Source organism: Ursus maritimus, unplaced genomic scaffold, assembly GCF_017311325.1.
Source record: "Ursus maritimus isolate PB19 unplaced genomic scaffold, ASM1731132v1 scaffold_25, whole genome shotgun sequence".
Classification (NCBI taxonomy): Eukaryota; Metazoa; Chordata; class Mammalia; order Carnivora; family Ursidae; genus Ursus; species Ursus maritimus.
In genome coordinates, this window is record NW_024425008.1 from 13,907,300 (window position 1) to 13,931,406 (window position 24,107).

The window sequence follows — 24,107 nt, forward strand, 5'->3', positions numbered from 1 at the left end:
TATAATTCATTTTAGGAGAACTGCTATTACCAGTTGCTGCATAGCTGTTGAAAAAAAGGTCGCTGGTCTTTTTAAAAGTAATTTATCAGACTCCCGTTCTGCTTTTGGTGGGCAAGTAATTTGGAAGGAACTCACATTGAAAACAACTAAAAATCCTGGTTAAAATACAAAATCTTCAAAGAACAGTCAAGATATTAAGGATCTACTAGCCAAATTGTGAAAGAAAATGGGAGTTTAGGGGGCGCCTGGGTGGCTCAGTCATTAGGCGTCTGCCTTCAGCCCAGGTCATAATCCCAGCGTTCTGGGCTCAAGCTCTGCATCGGGCTCCCTGCTCATTGGGAAGCCTGCTTCTCCCTCTCCCACTGCCCCTGCTTGTGTTCCCTCTCTCGCTGCCTCTCTCTCTGTCAAATAAATAAATAATATCTGAAAGAAAGAAAGAAAGAAAGAAAGAAAGAAAGAAAGAAAGAAAGAAAGAAAGAAAGAAAGAGAAAGGAAAGAAAGAGAAAGAAAAGAAAAGAAAAAGAAAGAAAATGGGAATTTAGGAGCACCAGTGGGCCAAGGCCGCTTAGCTCTGGGGGCATTTTTCTTCTTGTGACTAAACTTGGGCTTTGTTTTGTGTGTGTGTGTGTGTGTGTGTGTGTGTGTGTGTGTGTTTTAATAATAATTTTTTATTGTTAGTCACCATACGGTACGTCCCTAGTTTTTGATGTAAAGTTCCGTGATTCATTACTTGTGTATAACACCCAGTGCACCATGCAATACGTGCCCTCCTTAATACCCATCACCAGCCTATCCCAATCCCCCACCCCTCTCCCCTCTGAAGCCCTCAGTTTGTTTCCCAGAGTCCATAGTCTCTCCTGGTTCATTCCCCCTTCTGTATACCCGCCCTTCATTCTTCCCTTTCTTCTCCTACCAATCTTCCTATTTCTTATGTTTCATAAATGAGTGAAACCATATGATAATTGTCTTTCTCTGCTTGACTTATTTCACTCAGCATAATCTCCAGTCCCATCCATGTTGCTGCAAATGTTGTGTACAATGGAATATTACTCAGAAAAATTTCATTCTTGACTTTGGGATCAACAAAGTGCAATAACTTTACTGCTGTTAAGCCATTAACTGCTGTGTGGTACAGCAAGGCAGGTTTTTGAACTTCTATTCCCGACAAAACTTCAGAGCTAACAATGGTTCGATCCCCCAAATCAGATGAAGTTCATGTTAACATTACTGGTTCATAAACACATTCAACTTATTTTTTTGAAAAATACTTGCTAAAGAATTAATACAATGAATAATCATAGGCTTTTTAAACACCTTACATTTTTATAAGTTTTGTAAATTTGCCTAGGCCATTTTCTTCTATCCATGTTTTTCAACACCATCTAATTCCTCCCTACATTGTATTGGTTTAGTTCTTTCTCACCTATGACTTTGAAAACATTCTAGCCTGTAGTTGTTCCACACTGACTAGTCATAGAAGCTAATTTTTCATCACTTCAAACTTGGCATTGACTCCTTGAATAAACAACTGAGTAATATTAGTAACATCTGTTGACTCATCACAATCCAAGGAAACCATTCAACATTATGTCTTGTTTTTTAATTAACTGTTGGTGGTTTTCCCAACACCCTCAACTTTTTGAGAAGCTGTTCTCACTTTAGAGGCTAATAATCTTAAACAAACTTATTTTCTCTGGACACATTTCTTTAGGCACTGCAATTTAAAATGATATGGTTAATCCATTACCAATAAATGGCTTTCCTTGTTTGGCTAACAAGCCACTTAGAAACTTACTTTTGTTGACATCTCATTTTAATTGTTAAACTCTAATTTTTCTGAACATTGCTTTCCTGTGAGTCAAATAGATGGCAAGGAGTGCTTAGTCTAGTAGTGTTCATCTATATCTTTATTTTTTAGGACAACTATAGTGTCATTGCGTAATAAATACAGTGCTTTACTGTCTAGGTCAGTAACTATCATTTATACTCCACTATGCCTTAAAAATGCAAAATTTGAAGTTTACTTTCTCTTTTTCTTCTCGTTTTGACACCATGGATGTATGTGGTTAACGCCCCTAGCACTTGAAGTTCTATCAGCTGTGCCCCTGCAGTTTGTAGTGCGTGGAAGAAGCAGTGCAAAGTGATGTGAGTGTTGCATACTGTCTGCCATCCCTTTTGCAACAACTCCACTCTGCCTCTGTAGTGTGAAAGCAGGCATACCTAATATATATACAAAAAGTGTGGCTGTGTTTGCATGAAATTTGATTTACAGGCACTGAAATTTGAATTTGCTATAATTCTCTCATGTCTCAAAATGTTATTTTTTTCCAACCCCTTAAAAATGTAAAAACCGTTCTTAGCTTTCCAAACTGTACACAAACAGGCATTGGTTCCAGTTTGGCCCACAGGCTGTTTGCTGACTCCTGTGGTGGAGCATAAAGTCTTTGGTAAATACATTTATTGTTGAAATTTGAAAGTTTTCCTTTGGAATCAAGAAAAAGACCGTGATGTCCACTTTCTCCACTGTATTTGTCACCATTATATTCAGCTATAGACTTGGAGTCTCTGTCAGTACAGTAAGGCTAAATATGTATATGTATAATACATTTATATGGATTGGAAAGGAAACAATTCATTTGCTGATGTTATAATTATATATGTAGAAAATCTAAAAAAATACAGAGAAATTATTGGAATTAAAAAGATAATTTAACAAATTTCCTAGCTATAAACACAATATACAAAAACTTTTTTCCCATAAAACATCAACAAATAGAATTTTTTAAAAAAGATACTGCTATAAAAACATTTTAAAAATCTAGTTTTGCCGATCTTTTCCTAACCTCTTGGGGTGGATATCTGTTAAGTTGTAGCATTTATTTTTATATTATCTGTATTTAAAGTTCCTCCTACGTACTGTTTCAGCTGAATCCCACAAGTTTTGATATGAAATTTTTTATTATAACTTCAAAATATTAACTAGTTTTCATTAATTTTTTTTGTCCTTTGGGTTATTTAGAAGTATAATTCTTAATTTTCAAACAATTAGGATTTTCTACTTTCTGTTATAGATTTCTAACATTAGAGTGTGGAACAGACTCTGAATTTGCATAGTCTTAAGTGTTACTTTTAGAAGATAATACATATATATGGCATATGCTATATACCACTATAATATATATATATATATTTAGTGTGTGTGTGTGTGTATCCCCTTTGATCAGGGCAAAAATCATCTACCTAAAATAAATAATTGGAAAAAATGGATGTCATTACATTGTTTTAAAAATAAAAGATTCTAGGGGCACCTGGGTGGCTCAATCAGTTAGGTGTCTGACTCTTAGTTTTGGCTTAGGTCATGATCTCATGGGTCGTGAGATCAAGCCCCATCTCGGGCCCTCCACTCAGCTGGGAGTCTGCTTGGAGATTCTCTCCCTCTGCTCCTCTCCCCAATTACACTCCCTCTTTCTCTCTTTCGAATAAATAAATCTTTAAAAAAAATTAAAAGATTCTATAAACTCTTGTTTTTTAAAGTATAAACAGTATTCCTTTTTTCATAGATCAGAACTCCTTGCCACAAAAGCATATAAAAACTATTTATATTACTTTCTTAGATGATTATTTTAACCAAAATCTTTTCATACAGTTCATCATTTTTAAAGCATACATTAGTTAATTATTCTTTTATTTTAATTAAATGTTACAGGATATGGAGCCTAGTAGATCATGCACTAATAGCAAGGTGTAATATGGAAGAACCAATTCGTTGTGCAGCTGTAAATGTAGATGGAATCCATCTTGCCCTTGGAATGAAGGATGGCTCATTCACTGTCCTTAGAGTAAGGTATGGTATTGGGGTAGAAATAGAAACAAATAGTAAATTTCTGTTAAGTGATAATGTGCAATACTCATTGTTTTTACCCATTTCATTTTCACCCTCCTTTTGTATTAACATATATACACACACATATATATTTCAGATATTAGTTTTATTTAAATATATTTATAAAAATGGCTCTGTCAGAAAATTGTTAACTCAAAAACCTTGGTTTAGGGGCTTAAGAATGCTTAGTGGATTAATCGCTAAAATTTTGAGCTATAAATTTGGGTTTCGTCTTCCATTCCTTGGTAGTATTGATTTTTAGTAATGATCCTCTGCCATTGGTGGAGGGGGCTGGTGGTGACCTTGAGGCAGTTAAAAATGGGTGAAAGGATTTTTGTTATTTGCAGCTTTATTCTTTGAAAAAAAAAATGCCTGCATCTTTTCTTGTTTGTTTGCATAATTAGAAAAGTTAAACAAATTTGTTAAAGCAGTTCGCATCTCATGTTGAATTATAGGTCCGGTGCATTCAATTGAGTTCTATATAGCTGTTAAAAATTTTGCTGTAGGGGCGCCTGAATGGCTCAATAGGTTAAGCACCTGACTCTTGATTTTGGCACAGGTCATGATATCAGGGTTGTGAGATCAGACGCCCTATTGGGCACAGAGCCTTCTTAAGATTCTCTCTCTCCTTTGACTCCCCCCACCCCAACTATCATGCCCTCTTTCTTAAAAACGAAAACACACTTTGCTGTAGTTCCATGTGTGTTCACAAGCATATGTATGTATGAAATCCTTCTTTTCTAGCTTAGTGAATGGTAGGACCCTTTCAGTTGCCCAATCCAGAAACCATTAATTCCCTTGTCTAGTTAATCACAGAGTTCTGGAGAATCTACTTTCCAAGTAGCTTTTAAATTAATCTGCTTCCTCCCATTCTCACCATTGTACTCTTGTATAGGCTTCTTCCATCTAACTGGATTGGTGGGGTAGCACTGCAGCTGGTCTCCTTACCTCCTGTTTTGCTTCCCTCAAGACTTTTTTTACTCTACGTTTATAGTGATGCCTTTTAAAACACATTTGTTTGCAGCCCTCCTCTTTGGTAAAAGCTTCACACTGTCCCCAGGTTGAAGTTGATAAGCCTTAACATAGCCAGTAGTGCCCATCTCTCCAGCCTGTTTCTTTCTGCCTCGGTCTCTTTCTTCAACTGTATGAAATAGCTTTTGCTTCTTCAGATACATCATGTTCTCTTGTACTTCTGAGTTTCTCTAGTTTTGACTCTTTTCTTGAGACAGGTTTTTACAGTGAAATATGCTGAGATTTTTCTCTTCTACTTTTTTAATTGTGATAAAATATATGTGTAATATAAAATTTACCATTTTAACCATGTTTCAAAATTCAGTGGCATAAGTACATTTACATTGTTTTGCAACAAGAATTTAAGATGCTTGTAAAAACCCCTAAGAGTTCCTCTCATATTGCTTCTATGCATTAAAAATAGTGATTATTTTTGTCAATTGTACATTTACTTGTCCTTTCAATTGTATGCAAGTAATTGGGTGAATAAGTTCTTATCTCTTATAAGGCATTATTTCAGCAACTGAGTCCACATTGCTGACAGGACCATTGGAATGGTGATTATAACTATTAAATGCCTTTGTAGTTTAACCACAAAATTTTAACTTACAAAATATTCTTAATCCTAGATTTCCCTGGTCACTGTTTTCTTCTTGGTTTGCAATACATATTCTCCATATCATAAAGCAGACTTTATAAGTGTAGCAGTCTTAAAGTACCCTCACAGGAGTAGTCATGCTATGATTGGAGGAACATAGACTAGATTCACATCTAACACACTGATTCTTAATGTGGGGTACAAGGCGATGTGCCAGCACAGTCACATGACTTCTAGAGCATCTCTCTTCCTTTTGATAAAAAATGTTACCAATTTTATGTTAAAAGAAATATATCATGGAGTCAAATGAAAAAATGCAAATATTTTTCAAATTAAAAGATTCATATATGTAAAACTTTGACTTGTAGAAGGCTGCATGGTGTTATCCACAGCAAACTCCTCAGAGTCACTCATTCATTCTCATGAGTAGGTAGGAAGACTTCAGTGGAAGAGCTTGATAAGCACAATTAATAAATTTCCTGGGGATAGAATAAGGTTTCCCGAAGAGTATGGGATAGACTTTAGTTGTAAAAGCATTTTCGTTTTAGATTCTACCAGCAGCTAGCCATTTGTCTGTTTCTGACAGTGTCACTACCACATTATATCAACTGCAAAAGGATTAGGAGAATTTTTCCCTAAGTAATCACACATTCATTTAAAAACTTTTTTCAACCTACTTTATTTTGTCTGTCCCATTTCTTGGGAATAATTAAGTCCCTAAAGTTGTTTCCTGGTTTTAAAAGGTAACTTTGTATAGGTCCATTATTTTTTCACATCAAAGGTTTTTGTCCCTCTCTAGCCCTGAAAGAGCACTATCAAAACATGCTCAAGTAGGGTGCCTGGGTGGCTCAGTCACTTGAGCATCCGACTCTTGATTTTGGCTCAGGTCATGATTTTGGGATTCTGAGATTGAGCCCCTTGTTGGGCTCCACACTCAGCGGGGAGTCTGCTTGAGATTGTTTCTCGCCCTCTTCCCACCTCCCACAACACTTGCTTTCTCGCTCTCGAATAAATAAATAAATCTTTAAATAAATAAATAAAATTAATTAAACAACATGCTCAAGTATATCCTGTTTTAAAATGACTACCTCAAACCTAAATCCCCTCTAATTATATCACATTTCTACTCTTTCACAGTAAAATTCTCAAAAAACTAAGTAATTTACTGTCTGTTTTCTTCTAATTATTGACTTAATACCCATGATGCAGTATAGCTTTTGCCTTCATCTTTACATTGAAAAATTCTTGCTTATAGAACCCTGTTACTAAAGCCGGGAAATATTTTTTGCTTTTCATCTAGGTTGATTCTCAGCAGTATTTGGCCCCCTTAACCATTTACTCCCTCTCAAAGCGTTCTCTTCCCAGGCTTTGAATATTAATTCTCTTTCTCTTTTCAGCCTGCTTCTCCTGCTTCCATTTTCTTTATAGGCTAATTTATCTTCTGCCTACCATTAAGTATTGGAGGGCCTCAAAGCTGAGACCTAGGTTTTCTATTCATCTGTCTTTTTCCCTAGGTAATCTCATCCTGCCTCCAGCTTCAGTTACCACCTGTAGCCTGATGGTCCCAGATACGTAGTTCTGGCCCTGATCTCTCCACTGAATTCCAGTTGTGTAATCCAGTTGTGTGTTTAACATCACTTGAATGTCTCAAAGGCCGCTGCAATTCAGCATGTCCAAAACTGAATTTAGGTTCCTCCCTCCCGGCTAAAAATGTTAACTCAAAAATTAAGGCTAAAAACCTTAAGATTTGTGAGGGCTTTTGTGATTTTCCCTCAGTCTCTCTCATCAGACTCATCTCACACTCTAGCCCCTTTGCTTGTTGTCAGTACAGCTACACTTTATTGGCAACAAGCGGAGCTTCAGTTCTTTGTCTTGCTGTCAGCTCTTTCACATACATCTCTGCTGGAACGTGGGCCCTTCACCTCCCAATTCCTGGCTTCTGCTAAGCGATTAATCTCGTTAACTCCTCAGAATGAAGTTTAACTTCTACTTCCTTTGGTCTGTCTGCACTAACTCCCCAGCTAGGAACTGTCTTCCTGTTCTATGCTGTGAGCAGCACTGTACTTTCACTTCTGTGATGTGTTACAAATTGCTAATGTATGAATATTCCCAGGCTTTGGCCGGCCTCCCTGTTTCCTAAAGAAACCATAGAATTCACATATCAGTTTTCCAGAAGACTTAATTGAGAATTTTTAAAAATTAATACACTTTCATCTAATAGTCTTCTTTCCTGTAAGTTTGTCAAAACTTCATGAGAGAAGATAGTCACAATTCATAAGTTGGTGTAGTAACGTAATACATACTATAAAAGAGTCCATCAGAGCTGTGTGTGTGTATGTGTGTTCACATGTGCGTGCACACCTGTGTGTGTGTTGGTAAACAAGGACATAAACCACACTTATTTCTCTCATTACCTGGGAACAATTAAGTCTCTAGGAAAAAGGTTGTATACACCAAAATAGTTCTGAAGAATTTTCAGGGAACATTTAAATTGTTTGTGAACAAGAATAGAATGATAAAATCTTTAATAAAAAAGGCATAAAGAGTAAAAGCTATCAAATAGTGCCTTAGATGTTTTCTTAAAAATCTTGTTCTTTGTCATATGGATGGATAGGTGGATGGATAAATATGGAGAAAAGGAAATCAGATGTGTGGACTTTATTAAAACATAAAGGAAGGGGTCACTGGGAAAGGCAGAAGTCGCTGAACAAGTCTGCGCTTGGGTGGAGAACCTTGTAAGTTGCAGGGTTTAAGACAAAAGTGATGTTGACCAGGAAAGCTTTTTTTTAAAAAAGGATTATCTTCATCTTTTTTTGATCCCCTTTTATATAGTTTTGATCCCCTTTTATGTAGTTCGGGGCTGATCTCTTACTTTGTATGATTAACACCAGGGTAAAGCTTTTTTTAAAAAAAGGTTTTTCTTCATTTGTCTTGTTTTAATCCCCTTTTATATAGTTTTGATCCCCTTTTATATAGTTAAGGGCTGATCTCTTACTTTGCATGATTAACACCAGGGTAAAGCCCAAATTCCTTAGCAGCACATCAGATTTGTCACACATTGTCTTCAGTGTATCTTTTTAACCCCATCAAGTCACTACTTTTCCCACTTAGTCTTATATCTACATCGTGGTATCTGCTATTCTCCATATGTGCCTTATACTTGCATACATCCATGCTGTGTCTTTTTCCTGGAAAACCTTTCCTCATCTTTTATTCTTAGCCAGATCCTCAGGTTTTATGCTCAAAATATAGATATCATTCTTCCTTGGTCCCTTCCTGCCTTTAGTCTAGTCTTAACCCTTTTTCAGTATTTCTTACAGAATTTCCCACATACCTTTTGAGCACTCAACATTTTATCAGATATAAAGTACAATTACTTTCTATCCATCTCTCACAGAAGATGAGTTCTTCTTTGTATCCCGTATGCCTAAAACACAGTTGTTAGTATGTGTTACTGAAAAAGAAATTGAGTTTGATTGCTTAAAATTGTCCACTTAGAAACCTTAAAAATTGAGAAATTTCAATTTAAACTTTTAAAATAATTATGTACATGGAGCATTTCAGGTGGGTAATGCAAAATTTAAATCAAAAAGTTCTTGGCATTAATTGAAAATAGGAATTCTCACTTCCTCCTGCTCCTTCTCCTTTACTGCCTCCCTCTTCTCCCCCTCTCCACCAACTCCCCACAACTTTGGAAATTCAGTGGTGTTAAACTAAGTGTTTATCCATTTGTATGACTGCTATCAATCCTGTATTATTTTGGAAACTCAGTTATAAGGCATCAGTGAAAAAAGTGTTTAACTTTCCTGGTTGACATGGTCTCTAATTGGGAAGAATTTGTATTAAAAAAAGTCAGGTTGAAATAAAAATAGTGTAGCTATATAAAGATAAACATTCAAATATGTTACTGAAATAATACAAATCAATTCTTCTTTTCTTTATTTCCTGAATGTAATTTTGTACATTTGTCTCATTACAAAAATTTATTTGAAAATCACGGTGTTTATAATTAAGCATTTTTCATAAACTCAGTATTTCCAAGGAGCTTCATCATAAAAATCTGTGACTTTATCTCCCTTATTATATGACTCTGGAAATTTAGAATGAATCTTTAAACTACTTTAAAGTAATTAAAGAACCGAGATTCAGCATTTTCCTTTACTTTCAGCATATGTTGTCCTCATATATTTCTGTTCAAGAAAGTAATTGTTCCTGAATTAATATTTGTCTCATGTATATTTGCTTTGTGATTTATAAATACTTGATGTAGCCTCCCAGCCATTTTAGACATATTTGAAACTGAAACTAATTCTGTAATGACTTGATTTCATGTGTTCTCATTATTTTTTCTTTACAGAGATATGACCGAAGTTGTACATATTAAAGATAGGAAGGAAGCAATTCATGAGTTAAAATACTCACCAGATGGAACTTACCTTGCTGTTGGGTGTAATGACAGCTCGGTTGATATCTATGGCGTTGCGCAACGTTATAAAAAAATGGGGGAATGTGTTGGATCACTTAGTTTCATCACGCATCTGGACTGGTCCTCAGACAGTAGATATTTACAGACAAATGATGGAAATGGGAGAAGACTTTTTTATAGAATGCCAGGTAATAGTTTCTAATAAATTGTATGTAATTTGTAGGTTTTGAGTGCCTATAAAATATTTTGGAATTTGAGTAGAAGCAGAGTGTAAAATACATTTGATTATAGGATATTAAAGAAGATCTGAGCTAATATTTCAGGCCTTGTGATCTTTTCTATAAGGCTGCTTATTATATTGAAATTCTTTAAATTTTAATCCTTCATAATTAAAACTTCGGTTGGAGGATCTAAGACCTACTTTATGTCAAATTCTATGCTATGTGAGTGGTATTTGGTAAAGTCCTAGCGTACATTAGAAAGTCAAAATGCCATTTCTATGGGTGGAACTAATTAAATATAATCGCTAAAAATGTCTGACCACAAATTGGGGTTTTTTGTCGTTACTTCAAATAAATTTTGCAAATGCCCATAATATAGCTAACTAAATTTGAAAAACAGTTTCCATCAAAGATTTTTTAAAAGAATAAAGGCAATCATCAAAATATTATCTCTGTACTTCATTAGTATGATACTTAATGAATTAACCAGTTTTCTAACAACTTATTTAATAAGACTAGGTACATAATTAAATAAATACATCTCCCCAACAGTTTTTCATTAATAATCTGTTTGTAACGAAAAGTGACTGAATCCTAAAGTCCTATTCCCTAGTGTATTACTTCTTGCTCATCCTTCCTTCTTGGTCGTTTTCAGTTTTCTTTTTTCTCAATCATGCATCTTCTTGGGTTTCTTATTTAATAGCTGATTTGCCACTTTCATATAGCTTTTACTTGTTCTAACTTACCCTGTTGTGACTAATCTAGCATGATTTTAATAGAGTTGTTTATTCTCCACATGAGTGACCTGCTGAGCTACATTAGAATCCAATCTATGTGTGTCTGTATAGTTTTGGTAGGGGCTTTTTTTTTTTTTAATTCCTTGCATTTAACTTTCTTCTTTCCTTACTGTATTCACCTACCTATTCATAATACTCTCCTTTAACTGTGGTAGGAAGGTATTTAAATTTTGGAGTTTGCCATGTTATCAGTATAATTTATCAGATATTTATAATTTATCAGTATATTTGAGAAAAAATAACTTCTTAAATAACTTCTAAAAAATAACTATGATTTCTTTTTAGGAGGAAAAGAAGTGACAAACAAAGAAGAAATAAAAGGTGTTCATTGGGCTTCATGGACATGTGTCTCAGGCCTTGAAGTAAATGGAATTTGGCCCAAGTATTCAGATATCAATGACATAAATTCAGTAGATGGAAATTATATTGGCCAAGTTTTAGTTACAGCTGATGACTATGGAATTATAAAATTATTCCGGTATCCTTGTTTGAGAAAAGGTATCTTTTCTTTCAAAATATAAGTTCAGGTCACAGTTTGGAAACGGTTGGTTGGCTAGTTTTCATATACAGGTGTGTTTTTTGCTTAGAACCTTAACATATATTGCTTTGACATTTGTATACTTTGTATAACAGAGTAAGAAAAATAAGGGGTCGTATTGGTTATTCTCTACACATTTTATGTATCACTTTTTTTTGGATCTCTTCTTAAATGATGATATTAATCATTCTGTTCATTGACTTAGGGATACTTAAATGAAATTCTGTATTAGTTACTTATCCCATGCCTTATTCCATAAAGTATTTGAGTCTGCTTATAGTAAGTCCATAAGTACTAAAATAATTAGATGAATACAAAATTTAGTATCAGGAAATTAGTTATGTAGAGACCAAAAATAAGGCAGGGCACAAAGTAATGTTCATCATAGCTATTTTTTAAACTTTTTTTTTTTTTTTTTGCTTTGTTGAGTATAGTTGACACACATGGATTCATTGATTGATTGATTGATTCAGTAAACTTGTCCCAACATGGGGCTTGAACTCATGACCGTAAGATCAAGAGTTGCATGCTGTACTGACTGAGCCAGCCAGGCATGCCCCTTATCATAGCTATTTTTTTAAAGAAAAGCATTTTTTACTATTCAGGGAAAGCAAAGTTTTTTTTCCTGAGATTTAGTTCTCAAAGAATTCTCTTCCAATAGTATGGAGCTTTAGATTAGGTGCAGTGAGTGTATTCCTAGAGCATTAACATATATAGCAAATGTAATAATGATTTTTACCTGGTTGTTGATAAAAGCTTTTAGATGAATGTTAAAATGCATTTCAGTAAAAGGTGATTATGGGAATAGCTGGAATAGTTGTATTTAAATAGGTAGTTCATTGATGTCAAACTTAAGGGTCCGATTTTCCCATAAGTCTATGCTAGCATTTCTGTCGTGCCTTTATAGCAAATTGGTAAATTCCAGATATTGCTACCTAATGCCATGTTGTTGATTCTTGCTTGCAGGTTGTCACCTTCCTAGATGCATGTGAAATTGCATCCATAAGTAATGCTAAGTGTGTTAATAAAGGCTAGCTAAATCTCTAATAATTAAAATACCTATTTCTGGATCTCACCACGTAGCCAGGACATGAGAGTCACCAGGCACAACAGATTTTATTATGACTCAAAATGAGACTTGCTTCGTTAGAAGGTGTGTGAGATTCAGTAAGATTAAGCAGGATGATCTGAATCTTCTACTAGGAGAGAAATTGCTGCATCATAGAGAATTTATAAGAATTTATAAGACATTGCTTCTACTCAATGTTTCATACACCGACTCTGCAAAAACAAAAATAGTATTCCAAGCATTCTTAGTCAAGTGAATGGGATTTATTGACAGTTTTTTATGTTTTACAGTTTATTGACAGTATCTTTGTTGCACGGTAGTTTTATTTTCAAAATGTATAGTAATAATTGTGGGAATATTTTACTCAAGTTTTCAGAAAAATTAGTCTTGTTTAGTCACTGCTTCCAGAATATAAATTGATTTCCTTATTTTTCTTTTTATTAGATTTTTGTGAGAAATTTTATGGTAAGGGTTTTTATTTCTAGGCACTTGTGAGTTAGCTTGAGACTATGTGTAAGTAATTGGGAGAACAGAAGATAGGATATAACTACTGCAGGGCGCCTGGGTGGCACAGCGGTTAAGCGTCTGCCTTCGGCTCAGGGCGTGATCCCGGGCGTTATGGGATCGAGCCCCACATCAGGCTCCTCCGCTAGGAGCCTGCTTCTTCCTCTCCCACTCCCCCTGCTTGTGTTCCTTCTCTCACTGGCTGTCTCTCTGTCAAATAAATAAATAAATCTTTTTTTTAAAAAAAGGATATAACTACTGCATCTTTAAAGAATTCGTACAAATATTTTAAGATTCTGTGTTTATTGAATTCACGTACTTGCATAAAGTTAGCAGTATTACTAGAAAAATTACTTTTTACATTAATTTTGTTGTACATTCTTTCATACATTAAGTTGTATTATTGATCAAACTTAAGTTTGGGAAAAGAGTGTGTCTACTGTAGTAATACATGTTAGATTGTTAGATATCTACTTAAGTAATAATCCATTACATTCTAAGAAGTGTAGCATTTACAAAATGTGGAAGGACGTTAAATAATAGAAGTGGCTTATATTGTAGAATCATTGTAATTCGGACACAAAATATATGAGATTAGCTCATTGAGAATGATCCTCTTCCATATTTAGCCCCCTTGAATCCTAGCCCAAAGCATTACTTCTCCTTTCTTTTTTCCCATTAGTGTCCTCTTTCTATCTAAATTCTTTTGCTCTTGACAGTAATTTCTCTCAAATAATCAGACTCTTCCCAGGCAGCAGCACATGGGCTATGGTAAAGGGTGAGGAGGTGGGGATACAGGAGGATGGAGAGGTGAAGGCAGGGTTGTTGTAAGCTAACACCTCCATCACTGTTACTAGTTGCCAACACTTTCTCTCTACTTGTTGACCAATGAAAATTTGTATTTGATAAAAATCTTTCTCTAGATTTGATGAGAAAATTCATTGGGAAAAACAAACATCAAACAAAAAAATTTATGTTGGAGATTTACTCATGACTTGTTTTTTAAGATTCATCCATATTGTTGCATGTAGTTCTAGTGTATTCTTCCTGGTGGTAAAATACTGCATCGTGAATATATGATATAATTCATGCATTTATTATTCTCCTGTGATGGACGTTTGGGTCATTTCCTGTTTTTTGCTATTAGATGCAAGTTTCTCAAAGATGTATACTTAGGAGTGAAATTGCTGCGTCATAGAGAATTTATAAGAAAATGCCAGATTGTTTCCCAAAGTAGTTAGACCATTTTAAAAACCCTGTTGATCCACATCCTTTTCAGTACTTGGTGCTGCCACGCTTTTTAATTTGTGTACATCTAATTAGTATAAATGATGTCACATTGTGGTCTTAATTTCATTTGTCTAACAAGATCATCTTTCCCATTATTTTTGGTTTTCTGCATTTCCTCTTCTGTCAAGCACAGGTTAATATCTTTTGCCTATTTTTCTGTAGAGTTGTTTTCTTTTACTAATTTGTTAAAGTTTTTTCATATACTCTAGAAACAAATGATTTGTAATTTTTATGGGTTGCAAATGTCTTTTCCCAGTTTATGACTTATTATAATAATAATTACAATGACTTACTATAATAATTATTGTCTTTTCTTGACCAGTTGTTAAATTTCAATATAGTCAAATCTATCTCTTTTTTTAATGAGTAGCTCGGTTTTGTGTATTAAAATATTATCATACTAGGGTCAGAAAGATAGTCTCATGTATTTTATAAAGAAGTATTAAGGTCAGAGTGGCTGGCTGGCTCAATCCGAGGAGCTTGTGCTGTGACTCTTGATCTTGGGGTTGCGAGTTCGAGCCCCACACTGGATGTAGAGATCACTTAAAAATAAAAAAATCTACGTTTGATCTTAGCCAAAAGGCAGAGAAGTGATAAAAAAAATTTTTTTTAAATCTTTGAAAAAAAATCATTAAAACATAGTTAAATGGGGAAAAAATCTTTTGTCATATTGCTACAATTTTTGAAGAGATTTAGTTCATATTAATTTTATGTTAAAATATACTTTAAAACAAATAAGAAATGGGATCATCAAAACAGAAATATTTCAGTATATTGCTTTACACTCTCCAAGAATTATCATCCCCTTCTCCTTTAAATTAGGAAAGTTTCTATTACCGTTCTAGCTTGCTTTGATAAATCTTCTCTCTGAGATATTAGTTCTAATTGATAACACACTCTTTAGGCCTTAACTATTCTTTTATCATTTCCTGTCATAGGCCAGAGTTTTCATAGTTAAGGGACTTTGAGAGCTTATAACCTAATTTATATCAGAATGGAAATGGAGTCCAAGAGAGGGTGTGATGTGCTTGAGTACCTGTGCTGTTAAGCCATCAAGCTGACTTGAGCTTTAGTCTTTTTATTTCAACTTTAATATTCTTTACACATTATACTTTTGTCCCCTTTCATAATTAAAAGGGTTGGAGTCATGTTCATGCCCTCTCATTTTCTTCACTACTCTTCTTCCCTCCTCTACAATCTATCCAACTCAACCATGCAGGCATAATAAGGGGAAATGTAATCTTTGTCTTTCTCTTTCTTCAGGTATCTAATGAATATTTCCTACATACCAGGCACTAGGGATATAGAGTAAACAAGATGCCATCCTGTCCTAAGGAGCTTATAGATTATTACAAGAATTAATAAGTAAATAGACCATTACTTTTCAGTGTCTTAAGTATACTCACATAGGGTAATCACAGGGAATTCCGGAAACACGTAGGACAGTATACTTGGTCTTGGTGAGTCAGATTCACTTGATGAAAGATGTGACATTTAGGTTCACTTTTAAATTATCTGTTTATCATAGTTACATAAGCAGTTCTGGTTATTTGATAATTATTAATATAGTCCCTTTAATTAGAAATAATTGGTTTCCCTTAGACTTATTCTACAACTTTTTTGTTAAGCTGCCTTGGTTCTTTCTTAGAGAGGGATTGATCTTTGAAAAGTCATAGAATATAATTTGTAAGGGACTTACAGGATTATTTACACCTCTCTTGGGGCTATTGCCCAGTATAATTAATCTGAATAGTGCCTCATAAACTCTTCATGTACCTAAACATGACAATATTAGTACATCTTAAAAGCTTGGAATTTTGTTTCCTGGAATCTCTGGCTTTACCTTTTAAGACTCCCTGGAGGCTAAGAGTACTTAAAAGACCCCATCAAAGAAAGTAATAGCCAAAGTCCTCTTGATGGGCAAATAATGCATTCTCATATAGACAGATGGAACTAAATCTTACATTATTAGACTTTCCTAGGTGAACTGTGGCAAGTTACCCATCTAGAAAGTTACTTATATTAAGCTGCATAAAAAAATTGGTTCTTAAAATAACAGCATTGCTATTAAGCAGCAAATTGTAATTTAGATGAGTTTGGTCACATCTTTTACGCTTTGATTAAGATGGCTACCCCTAAATTCATGGCCAATGTGAAAGTTTATCCCCAGATTTTAATTGATGGAGCTTCACCATCTTGACAGGCCTTCTATAACTTAATTAAAAAATTTTAGGGGCGCCTGGGTGGCTCAGTCGTTAAGCATCTGCCTTCGGCTCAGGGCGTGATCCCAGAGTCCTGGGATCGAGCCCCACATCGGGCTCGCTGCTCTGCTGGGAGCCTGCTTCTTCCTCTCCCCTTCCCCTGCTTTCCCTCTCGCTGGCTGTCTCTCTCTCTGTGTCAAATAAATAAAATCTTTAAAAAAATTTTTTTAAACATTCTCAAAATGAAGCCAAACATTATTGTATCCAGTATACTCTAATAGAGGTGTGTGTATGTTGCCAAATATCAGGTTTATCCTAGCAGGATATAGAGAATGTTTTCTGAACTTAGAACCACAAAAATGGTTCTTGTCACCACACAGATTTTTTTTTTTAATTAACCAGAAAGTTAGATAGTTCCTTTACAGTTAGAAAAATTTGGTGATACAACTTAACATCACTAATGATAGAACTGTGCCCCTTGAAATGATGTATCCAAAAGGATATATTATCACCTGTGCCAAAAAAAACACACCATCTGATTCTAATCATGAAGAAACATTAGATAAACTTATATTGAAGAACATTATACAAAGCATATAAACTTAAAGAATTACTATAAGGGACACTTTTTGGGACAGCTGGGCATATTTTATTTTGATGAATATGGTGTATTATATTGATTTTTGACTGTGGAGCCAACCTGCATTCCTGGCATAAATCCCATTTGGTCATGTTGTGTATTCCTCTTTATATGTTGCTGTATTGGATTTGAAAGTATCTTGTTGATGGCTTACATTTTAAAAGGATCCTCTGGCCGCTAGGGCTAGGAGTACTGGGGGTGAAGTAGACTGGTTCAGTTTCACTTAAGACCAAAGACCTCAGGCCAAAACATTCAAATTTCGTTATCTGGAAACAGTTGATGCCTTCGTGCCTGCAGGCTTTTCTCAAAGCAGTAAGAAAATGCCTCACAACGCTGGTGGTTCCTACCAAATTATATTGTGAATCAGTAGAGCAAATATTTACATCCCTTGATGTAGACTCATTCATTTGTTCATTCAACAAACTCTTTAATTAATATTTTTACCCTTTAATCATAATTAAGATAATGAAGGGAGAATGTATTGGTTCAGGCATAGAAATTGTTGTTTGAAGTGGTATTTTCATGTGTTGGCATTTGTTTATCAATTTACAGGTATATTTTTGTTATAGGGGCCAAGTTTAAAAAATATATTGGCCATTCGGCTCATGTAACTAATGTCAGATGGTCACATGACTATCAGTGGGTTATTTCTATTGGTGGAGCAGATCACTCTGTCTTTCAGTGGAAATTTATTCCTGAAAGAAAACTAAAAGATGCTCTTCACATCGCACCCCAAGGTGAGTAGTACACACTGCCTAAAGAATTTCTCTGTCAGAAAACTTCAGTAACCCCAAAGTAACAATTTAACTATTGAAGTGTAATCTAGCCTTATAATTAACAGTATAGTGTTTTATTAGTGGAAATTTTACATTAAAATACTAGGCATCTGTATTTAGAGTCAGATGTCAGAGCATGGAATACAAAGTACTTTTGCATGCATTTTCATCCACCCAACGATGAGTGAAGAAACCCTTACATTATCAAAACATTTAATGTATTCTTGGGGAGATAGGTATCTATCTAGGTTTCATGTATGGTTTTTTGGTCAAAGAAAAATTATGTAATATCAATTCATTTGTTGCATACAGTATTTTCTAGATATTTTTCACATTCATTATAGCTTATATTCACGTACCTTTGCACCAACATTTAAGTTTGATGTAGCAGTCACTGGGTGCCAGTGAAGGGACTTAAAGTAGCTGTTGAGTTTGCAGTGAGTGGAGAGGAAGGTAATCTGTAGTACAGTTTACTGACATCTGTGTCACTTGAATAGATAATTTCATTTGATTGTTTTATGGCTTGTCACCGTGTCAGTTGGCACAGTCAGCTCTTAATCACTAATTTTATAGTGCTGTTTTGAAAATGAATGTTCTTCAAACAAGTAATGTTTCATTTTTAAAAATTGCAGAAAGTCTGGCTGACTCCAATAGTGATGAATCAGATTCAGATCTGTCTGATGTTCCAGAGCTGGATTCTGAAATTGAACAAGAGACCCAGCTTACCTACCGTCGGCAGGTAATTGTTATCATCCCATGATTTTTTTTTTTTTTCAGAAAAAGTCCAGTTTCTTGTTTATCTTTCTCCCTGTTGTTTATTGATTTATCGTTATCTTTTGTGGTTTTTAATTTTCTAAGAAATGTTGGTCTGTTTCCGTTTTCCTCCTTTAAGCGTTAAAGTACACTTGTATAAAATGTTCTTTTATAATAAGTGTTTGATATATCAAATATGCCTGTATCCTATTTGCCTATAGCTTTTTGTCACAGTGCACGCCCATTTATTCTCTTTAAAATATTTTCTTGTGATGTATAAGAATTCCATGGAACACTAAATACGTATTTGTCAGTGTGATACATAGAAAATATAAATTTGTTATTTCTAAGGAAGGAAATTTCATAAAATACCTTCCTATTTAAGATAAGTGTTAAAACTTTACCGACCAGTAGTAACCACAATGTCTGAAAGTTACATTAGAAATCTGTGAACACCTTTATTAATTTATATTCTAAGAGTATTTTTACTTATGTACATTATTTAAAGGTTTACAAAGAAGATCTACCTCAGCTTAAAGAACAGTACAAGGAGAAACAAAAAAGTGGTACTTCTAAGAGAAGAGAGCGGACTCCAGGAAATAGTATTCGGTTACACTTTGTGCATGGGTATGAAACAACTATTTTTCATTTATGTGTTTGCGTTTTGGTTCACATTTAGTAGCTGTGTGACTTTGAGCAAATCACTTAACCTCTCTGTGCCTCTTTCCCCATCTGTAAAATGAAGGTAGCAGTACCTACTTGATAGGGTTCTGATGAGTAAATAAACCAGTGTTTGTGGTGACTTAGGATATTGTCCCGCACATAATAAGCACTGCATGAATGTTGATAATAAATTTATCTTATGAAAGTTTAGTATTAATATTTATAGACATGGATCTCTTGTCTTTAAACAAATGAAAATAAGTAAAATGTAAGAGATTATCATCTCTCCTAAATAATTCTGATTTGGAATTATATTGTGCCCTTTTTAGGGGCCTGCATTGGGCCTTTGTATTTTAATTTCAATAAAATATGGTTTCTGGATTTTCTTAGAACATCTGGCAATACAAGTCTCACCTTTCATCCTAGAACAACACATTCTCCAATTCAACCCTTCCTGTCCCTTCACCTAGTAATCATTTTCTTACCTGACTAATAATGCTTTCAGGAATTTGAAAAGGATTCATTTAGTAAAAATATTTTATCTCATTGTTAAAATAGGCAGTATTTCCAGGCAGTTATATATTATACATTGAGTTCCTTTGAAGTGCAAAGAAAGGTTGCTATAAGTGGAATTATATTGATCATTTTTAAAAGATTTGGCTTTTTTTTTGGATGTGTATAATATTTTTAAATTGAACATTTTTGGAATATATATTCTCATGGTTCAACAATGCACATAAAAGCATACACTTTGAAAATCCTTGTCCCAGGGAGCTCTCCTCTGCTTGCTAGATGGGAGACTGCCTGATTCATGAATCTTTTAATAAAACCAATTAGATCTTCAAAAAAAAAAAAAAGAAAAAGAAAAAGAAAATCTTCCCAGCTCTGCCCTCCCAGGCATCATTTTTCACCTTCCCAGCTCTGCCCTCCCAGGCAGTTCTATACCCTTCTATTTGTAAAAAAGCATCAATTTTTGTTTTATATAAGTTAATCTTATGCGAATAGTAGTATACTATGTATACTTTTCTGCACCTTTTCTCATTCAGTATTATAGCTTGGATTTAGCTATTTGTAATCAATTCATAAAAGTTTATGGAATTCAAGATACTTGTATTTTGTTTTAGTTGTTCAGGATCTTGTAAAACTGGAAATTGAATGACCTAAAAGGTACCTACTTTTCCTTATAGTCTGTATTTACTAGATAAAAGGTCAAGGTTAATTTTATATGTTTTCTATTTTCAGTTACAGAGGTTATGACTGTCGAAGTAATCTGTTTTATACTCAAATTGGTGAAATTGTGTACCATGTAGCAGCAGTGGGTGTCATTTACAATCGGCAGCAGAACACACAGCGCTTTTACCTGGGTCATGATGATGATATTCTCTGCCTGGCTATTCATCCTTTGAAAGACTATGTAGCAACAGGGCAGGTAGGTTAGACCTTTGTTTGGGTTTACAGTTAGGTTAGTCCACTTTTTAAAAAAAATCTACCTTTTGTTTTCTAGGAAATGAAGAATAATGAATTCTTTAGAATGGGATTTTATTTTCATATGACAAATAAAATTTATTCCAACTTTGTTCCTATAGTTTTCCTTTGAGTTTTATTGTTTTGATCATTATTATTATTTTTTTACTTGGAACTAAGAGCTCTGGCTTGTCTTCTTTCTGTCAGGATATATTTTTTAAAATTTGTGAGTAAACATAGAAAACAAAGGCTAGAAATCTGGTTTCTTTGAGTTGTCTAAAATAATAGAATGATCTAACAAGTGTTCTGTGACACACAGTGTGACTGTTTTTATTTAACAACCATGGTATTTACCTATTCAGCTTTACCAAAGTACAAAGCAGAAATGTTGAAATAGAAAACACTGAGAAAAGTCTTAACTGATATTTCTTTATATGGATATTCTTAAAGAAGAAAAAGGGTGATATTTATAAATATTCTTTCTATATGCAAACACTTTACTAGTTTCTTAGTATATACGATTGACCCTTGAACAACACAGGTTTGAACTACATGGCTCCACTTACATGTAGATTTTTTACAGTGCTGTAAATGTGTTTTCCTTATGATTTTCTTAACATTTTCTTTTCTCTAGCTTACTTTATTCATAAGAGTATAGTACATAATACGCGTAACTTACAAAATGCATGTGTACTGACAATGTTATCAGTAAGGTAGAAACCTTAACAACAGTTAGGCTATTAATAGTTGAGTGTTTTGAGGGGAACTTGAGTGGCTCAGTCGGTTAAGCGGCTGCCTTCGGCTCAGGTCATGATTTCAGGGTGCTGGGATTGAGCCCCATGTGGGGCTCCCTGCTCAGCAGGGAGTCTGCTTCTCCTTCTGGCCCTCCCCACCGCTTGTGCTGTCTCTCTCATATAAATAAAATCTTTAAAAAAGAATAGTTAAGTGCTTTGAGAGTCAAAAGTTATACATGGAGGGGCGCCTGGGTGGCACAGCGGTTAAGCGCCTGCCTTGGGCTCAGGGCGTGATCCCGGCGTTCTGGGATCGAGCCCCACATCACGCTCCTCCGCTATGAGCCTGCTTCTTCCTCTCCCACTCCCCCTGCTTGTGTTCCCTCTCTCGCTGGCTGTCTCTATCTCTGTCAAATAAATAAATAAAATCTTAAAAAAAAAAAAGAAAAAGTTATACATGGATTTTTGACTGTGCAGGGATTGGAACCCCTAACCCCCATGTTGTTTAAGGATCAACTGTATTTTATAACTGTATTTTACTCTCAATTTACCTCTATGAGAGTGAAACCATTTGCGTTTACAAAAGAGGAAGTTTAGGTTTGAAGAAATTATTTTATCAGAGATCTTTCAGCTAATAAATGGTAAAGCTTAAAGCTCCCTTTGGCTTTTTAAACGCTGTGGAAATATACCTTCTAGGATATATTGAGCTGAAGCTGGGCAATTTGCTTTACTCTACAGGTTTCCTGAAAGGAGAGAAAACTCTTCCCTTTTTCTTTTCATCTTCTCTCCCTCTGTGCCTCCCTCTTGCTCTTTCTTTTTCTCCTTCCTTTCTTCCATTTCTTGAAAAACATTCATAGAGTGCATGGTGTGTACCAGGAAATGTGTTGGGAATATAAAGATAAATAAGACATGTTCTTGCCATGGTAAGTATCCATATTCTGAAGGGGAAGACATACATGCAAGAAAAATCATGCTACAAGGTTATAAGTATAGAGCAGGGCTTCTTAACCTTGGCACCACTGACATTTTGGGCTAGATAATTTTTTTTTTTAAGATTTTATTTATTGGTCAGAGAGAGAGCGTGCATAAGCAGGGGACAGCAGGCGGAGGGAGAACCAGGCTCCCCACTGAGCAAGGAGCCGGATGCGGGACTTGATCCTAGGACCCTGGGATCATGACCTGAGCTGAAAGCAGCCGCTTAACCCACTGAGCCCCCCAGGTGTCTCTTGGGCCAGACAGTTCTTTGTTGTGAGGGTAACTGCATTATTGTGTACAATGCAGTCCTGTGTGTTGTATGTTTAGCAGCATCCCTGGCGTCTACTCACTAGATGTCAGTAACACCATCCACCCAGTTGTGACAACCAAAAATGTCTTCACAGTGTCAGATGTTGCCTGGGAGGCAAAGATCGCCCCCTGCTGAGAACCACTAATGTAGAGATATGCATAAATTCCTTTTGCATTGTAACAAACGACTGATTAATTGTGCCAGATAGAATCAGGGAGACCCTCATGGAGTTGAGGACAGCGAGCTGAGTAGTTTACCTGACTGGGGAGGTAGGAGAAAGTGTTCTAAGTGTGTTATTTGTAAACGTGGGGCTAAAATCCCCCAAAAGACAGCTTACTTAAAGAACCGTGAGTAGCCTAAAGTATTGAAATCTTAAGAGGCATGATGAAGAACTGATTAAAAGGGTTGGTGAGGGCCTCAGGGGCACCATTTAGCCTTATCTTTAGTCTATAGAAAAGGTTCCTCTTAAAGGCCAATTATTGACCCATCTTGTTTGCCAAGGAGTTGGAACATGATTCTGATACTCCTCTAATGAAGGCTGTAGAAGAACTGGTCCTTTGCTGTCATCAGTCTGGGATGGGAGAGAATTCAGGCCAGATTAAATTAAAAGTCAGTATGCCCACAGGACACCCCCCGGATACCGACTGCAGAGGAGGCAAAACTTTACCTCTAGACTTCCTAGGGTTTCAGGTGGGGCTCTTTAATAAAAACTCAAATTAACAAAAACAAAAAGTTTATTAACAGGTGTAGTGCACATCACGTTGGAGAAATCTAAACCCAAGTAACTGAAAATAGTGGCTTAGAATTTCAGCTTGTATAGAAAACAGAAAGACTGGTAAGAAATGACAGGACAAAGGAAAGCGGTGTTAGACTTCCAGGGGCAACACACTGAGAGAAGGTATATATAGGACAAAACTCCTAGAGTAAGGTTTCTTTGCAGATTCTTCTTACAGTGTCTCTGGGCTGAGTCTGTCTCCAGTAAAAGGAGAATTTATATAATCAACAGGTTGTACACCTTAAACTTATGCACTGTTGTATGCCAGTTATATCTCAATAAAGGTGAAAAAATTATATATATATATATTTATCTCCTGCCTTTACACAGAAAAGGAGGTGGGTTTTTTGGGGTTTGCTGCTGCTTTATTGCCTTCAGCTCAGATTAATTTTTATGTCGAAAAGTTGTTATTTTGGGGTGACACATTCTGGCTTCCTTCACCATCAAGCCATAGCTCTCTTGCTTCTGGCTTTGCTTAAACA

The 24,107-nt window shown here is 35.2% G+C and overlaps 1 protein-coding gene across 4 annotated transcripts in view; it reads left to right on the forward strand.

Moving 5' to 3' along the window:
* EML5 (EMAP like 5) overlaps positions 1-24,107 on the forward strand; it is a 168,077-nt gene that overhangs the window by 54,646 nt on the left and 89,324 nt on the right. For all 4 annotated transcript variants that reach the window (XM_040641561.1, XM_040641560.1, XM_040641559.1 and 1 more), the window contains exons 8-14: positions 3,707-3,844; positions 9,850-10,106; positions 11,222-11,434; positions 17,748-17,915; positions 18,587-18,693; positions 19,216-19,334; positions 20,613-20,799. In XM_040641561.1, coding sequence (XP_040497495.1) covers positions 3,707-3,844; positions 9,850-10,106; positions 11,222-11,434; positions 17,748-17,915; positions 18,587-18,693; positions 19,216-19,334; positions 20,613-20,799 — 1,189 coding nt within the window. The remainder of the gene's footprint in view (positions 1-3,706; positions 3,845-9,849; positions 10,107-11,221; positions 11,435-17,747; positions 17,916-18,586; positions 18,694-19,215; positions 19,335-20,612; positions 20,800-24,107) is intronic.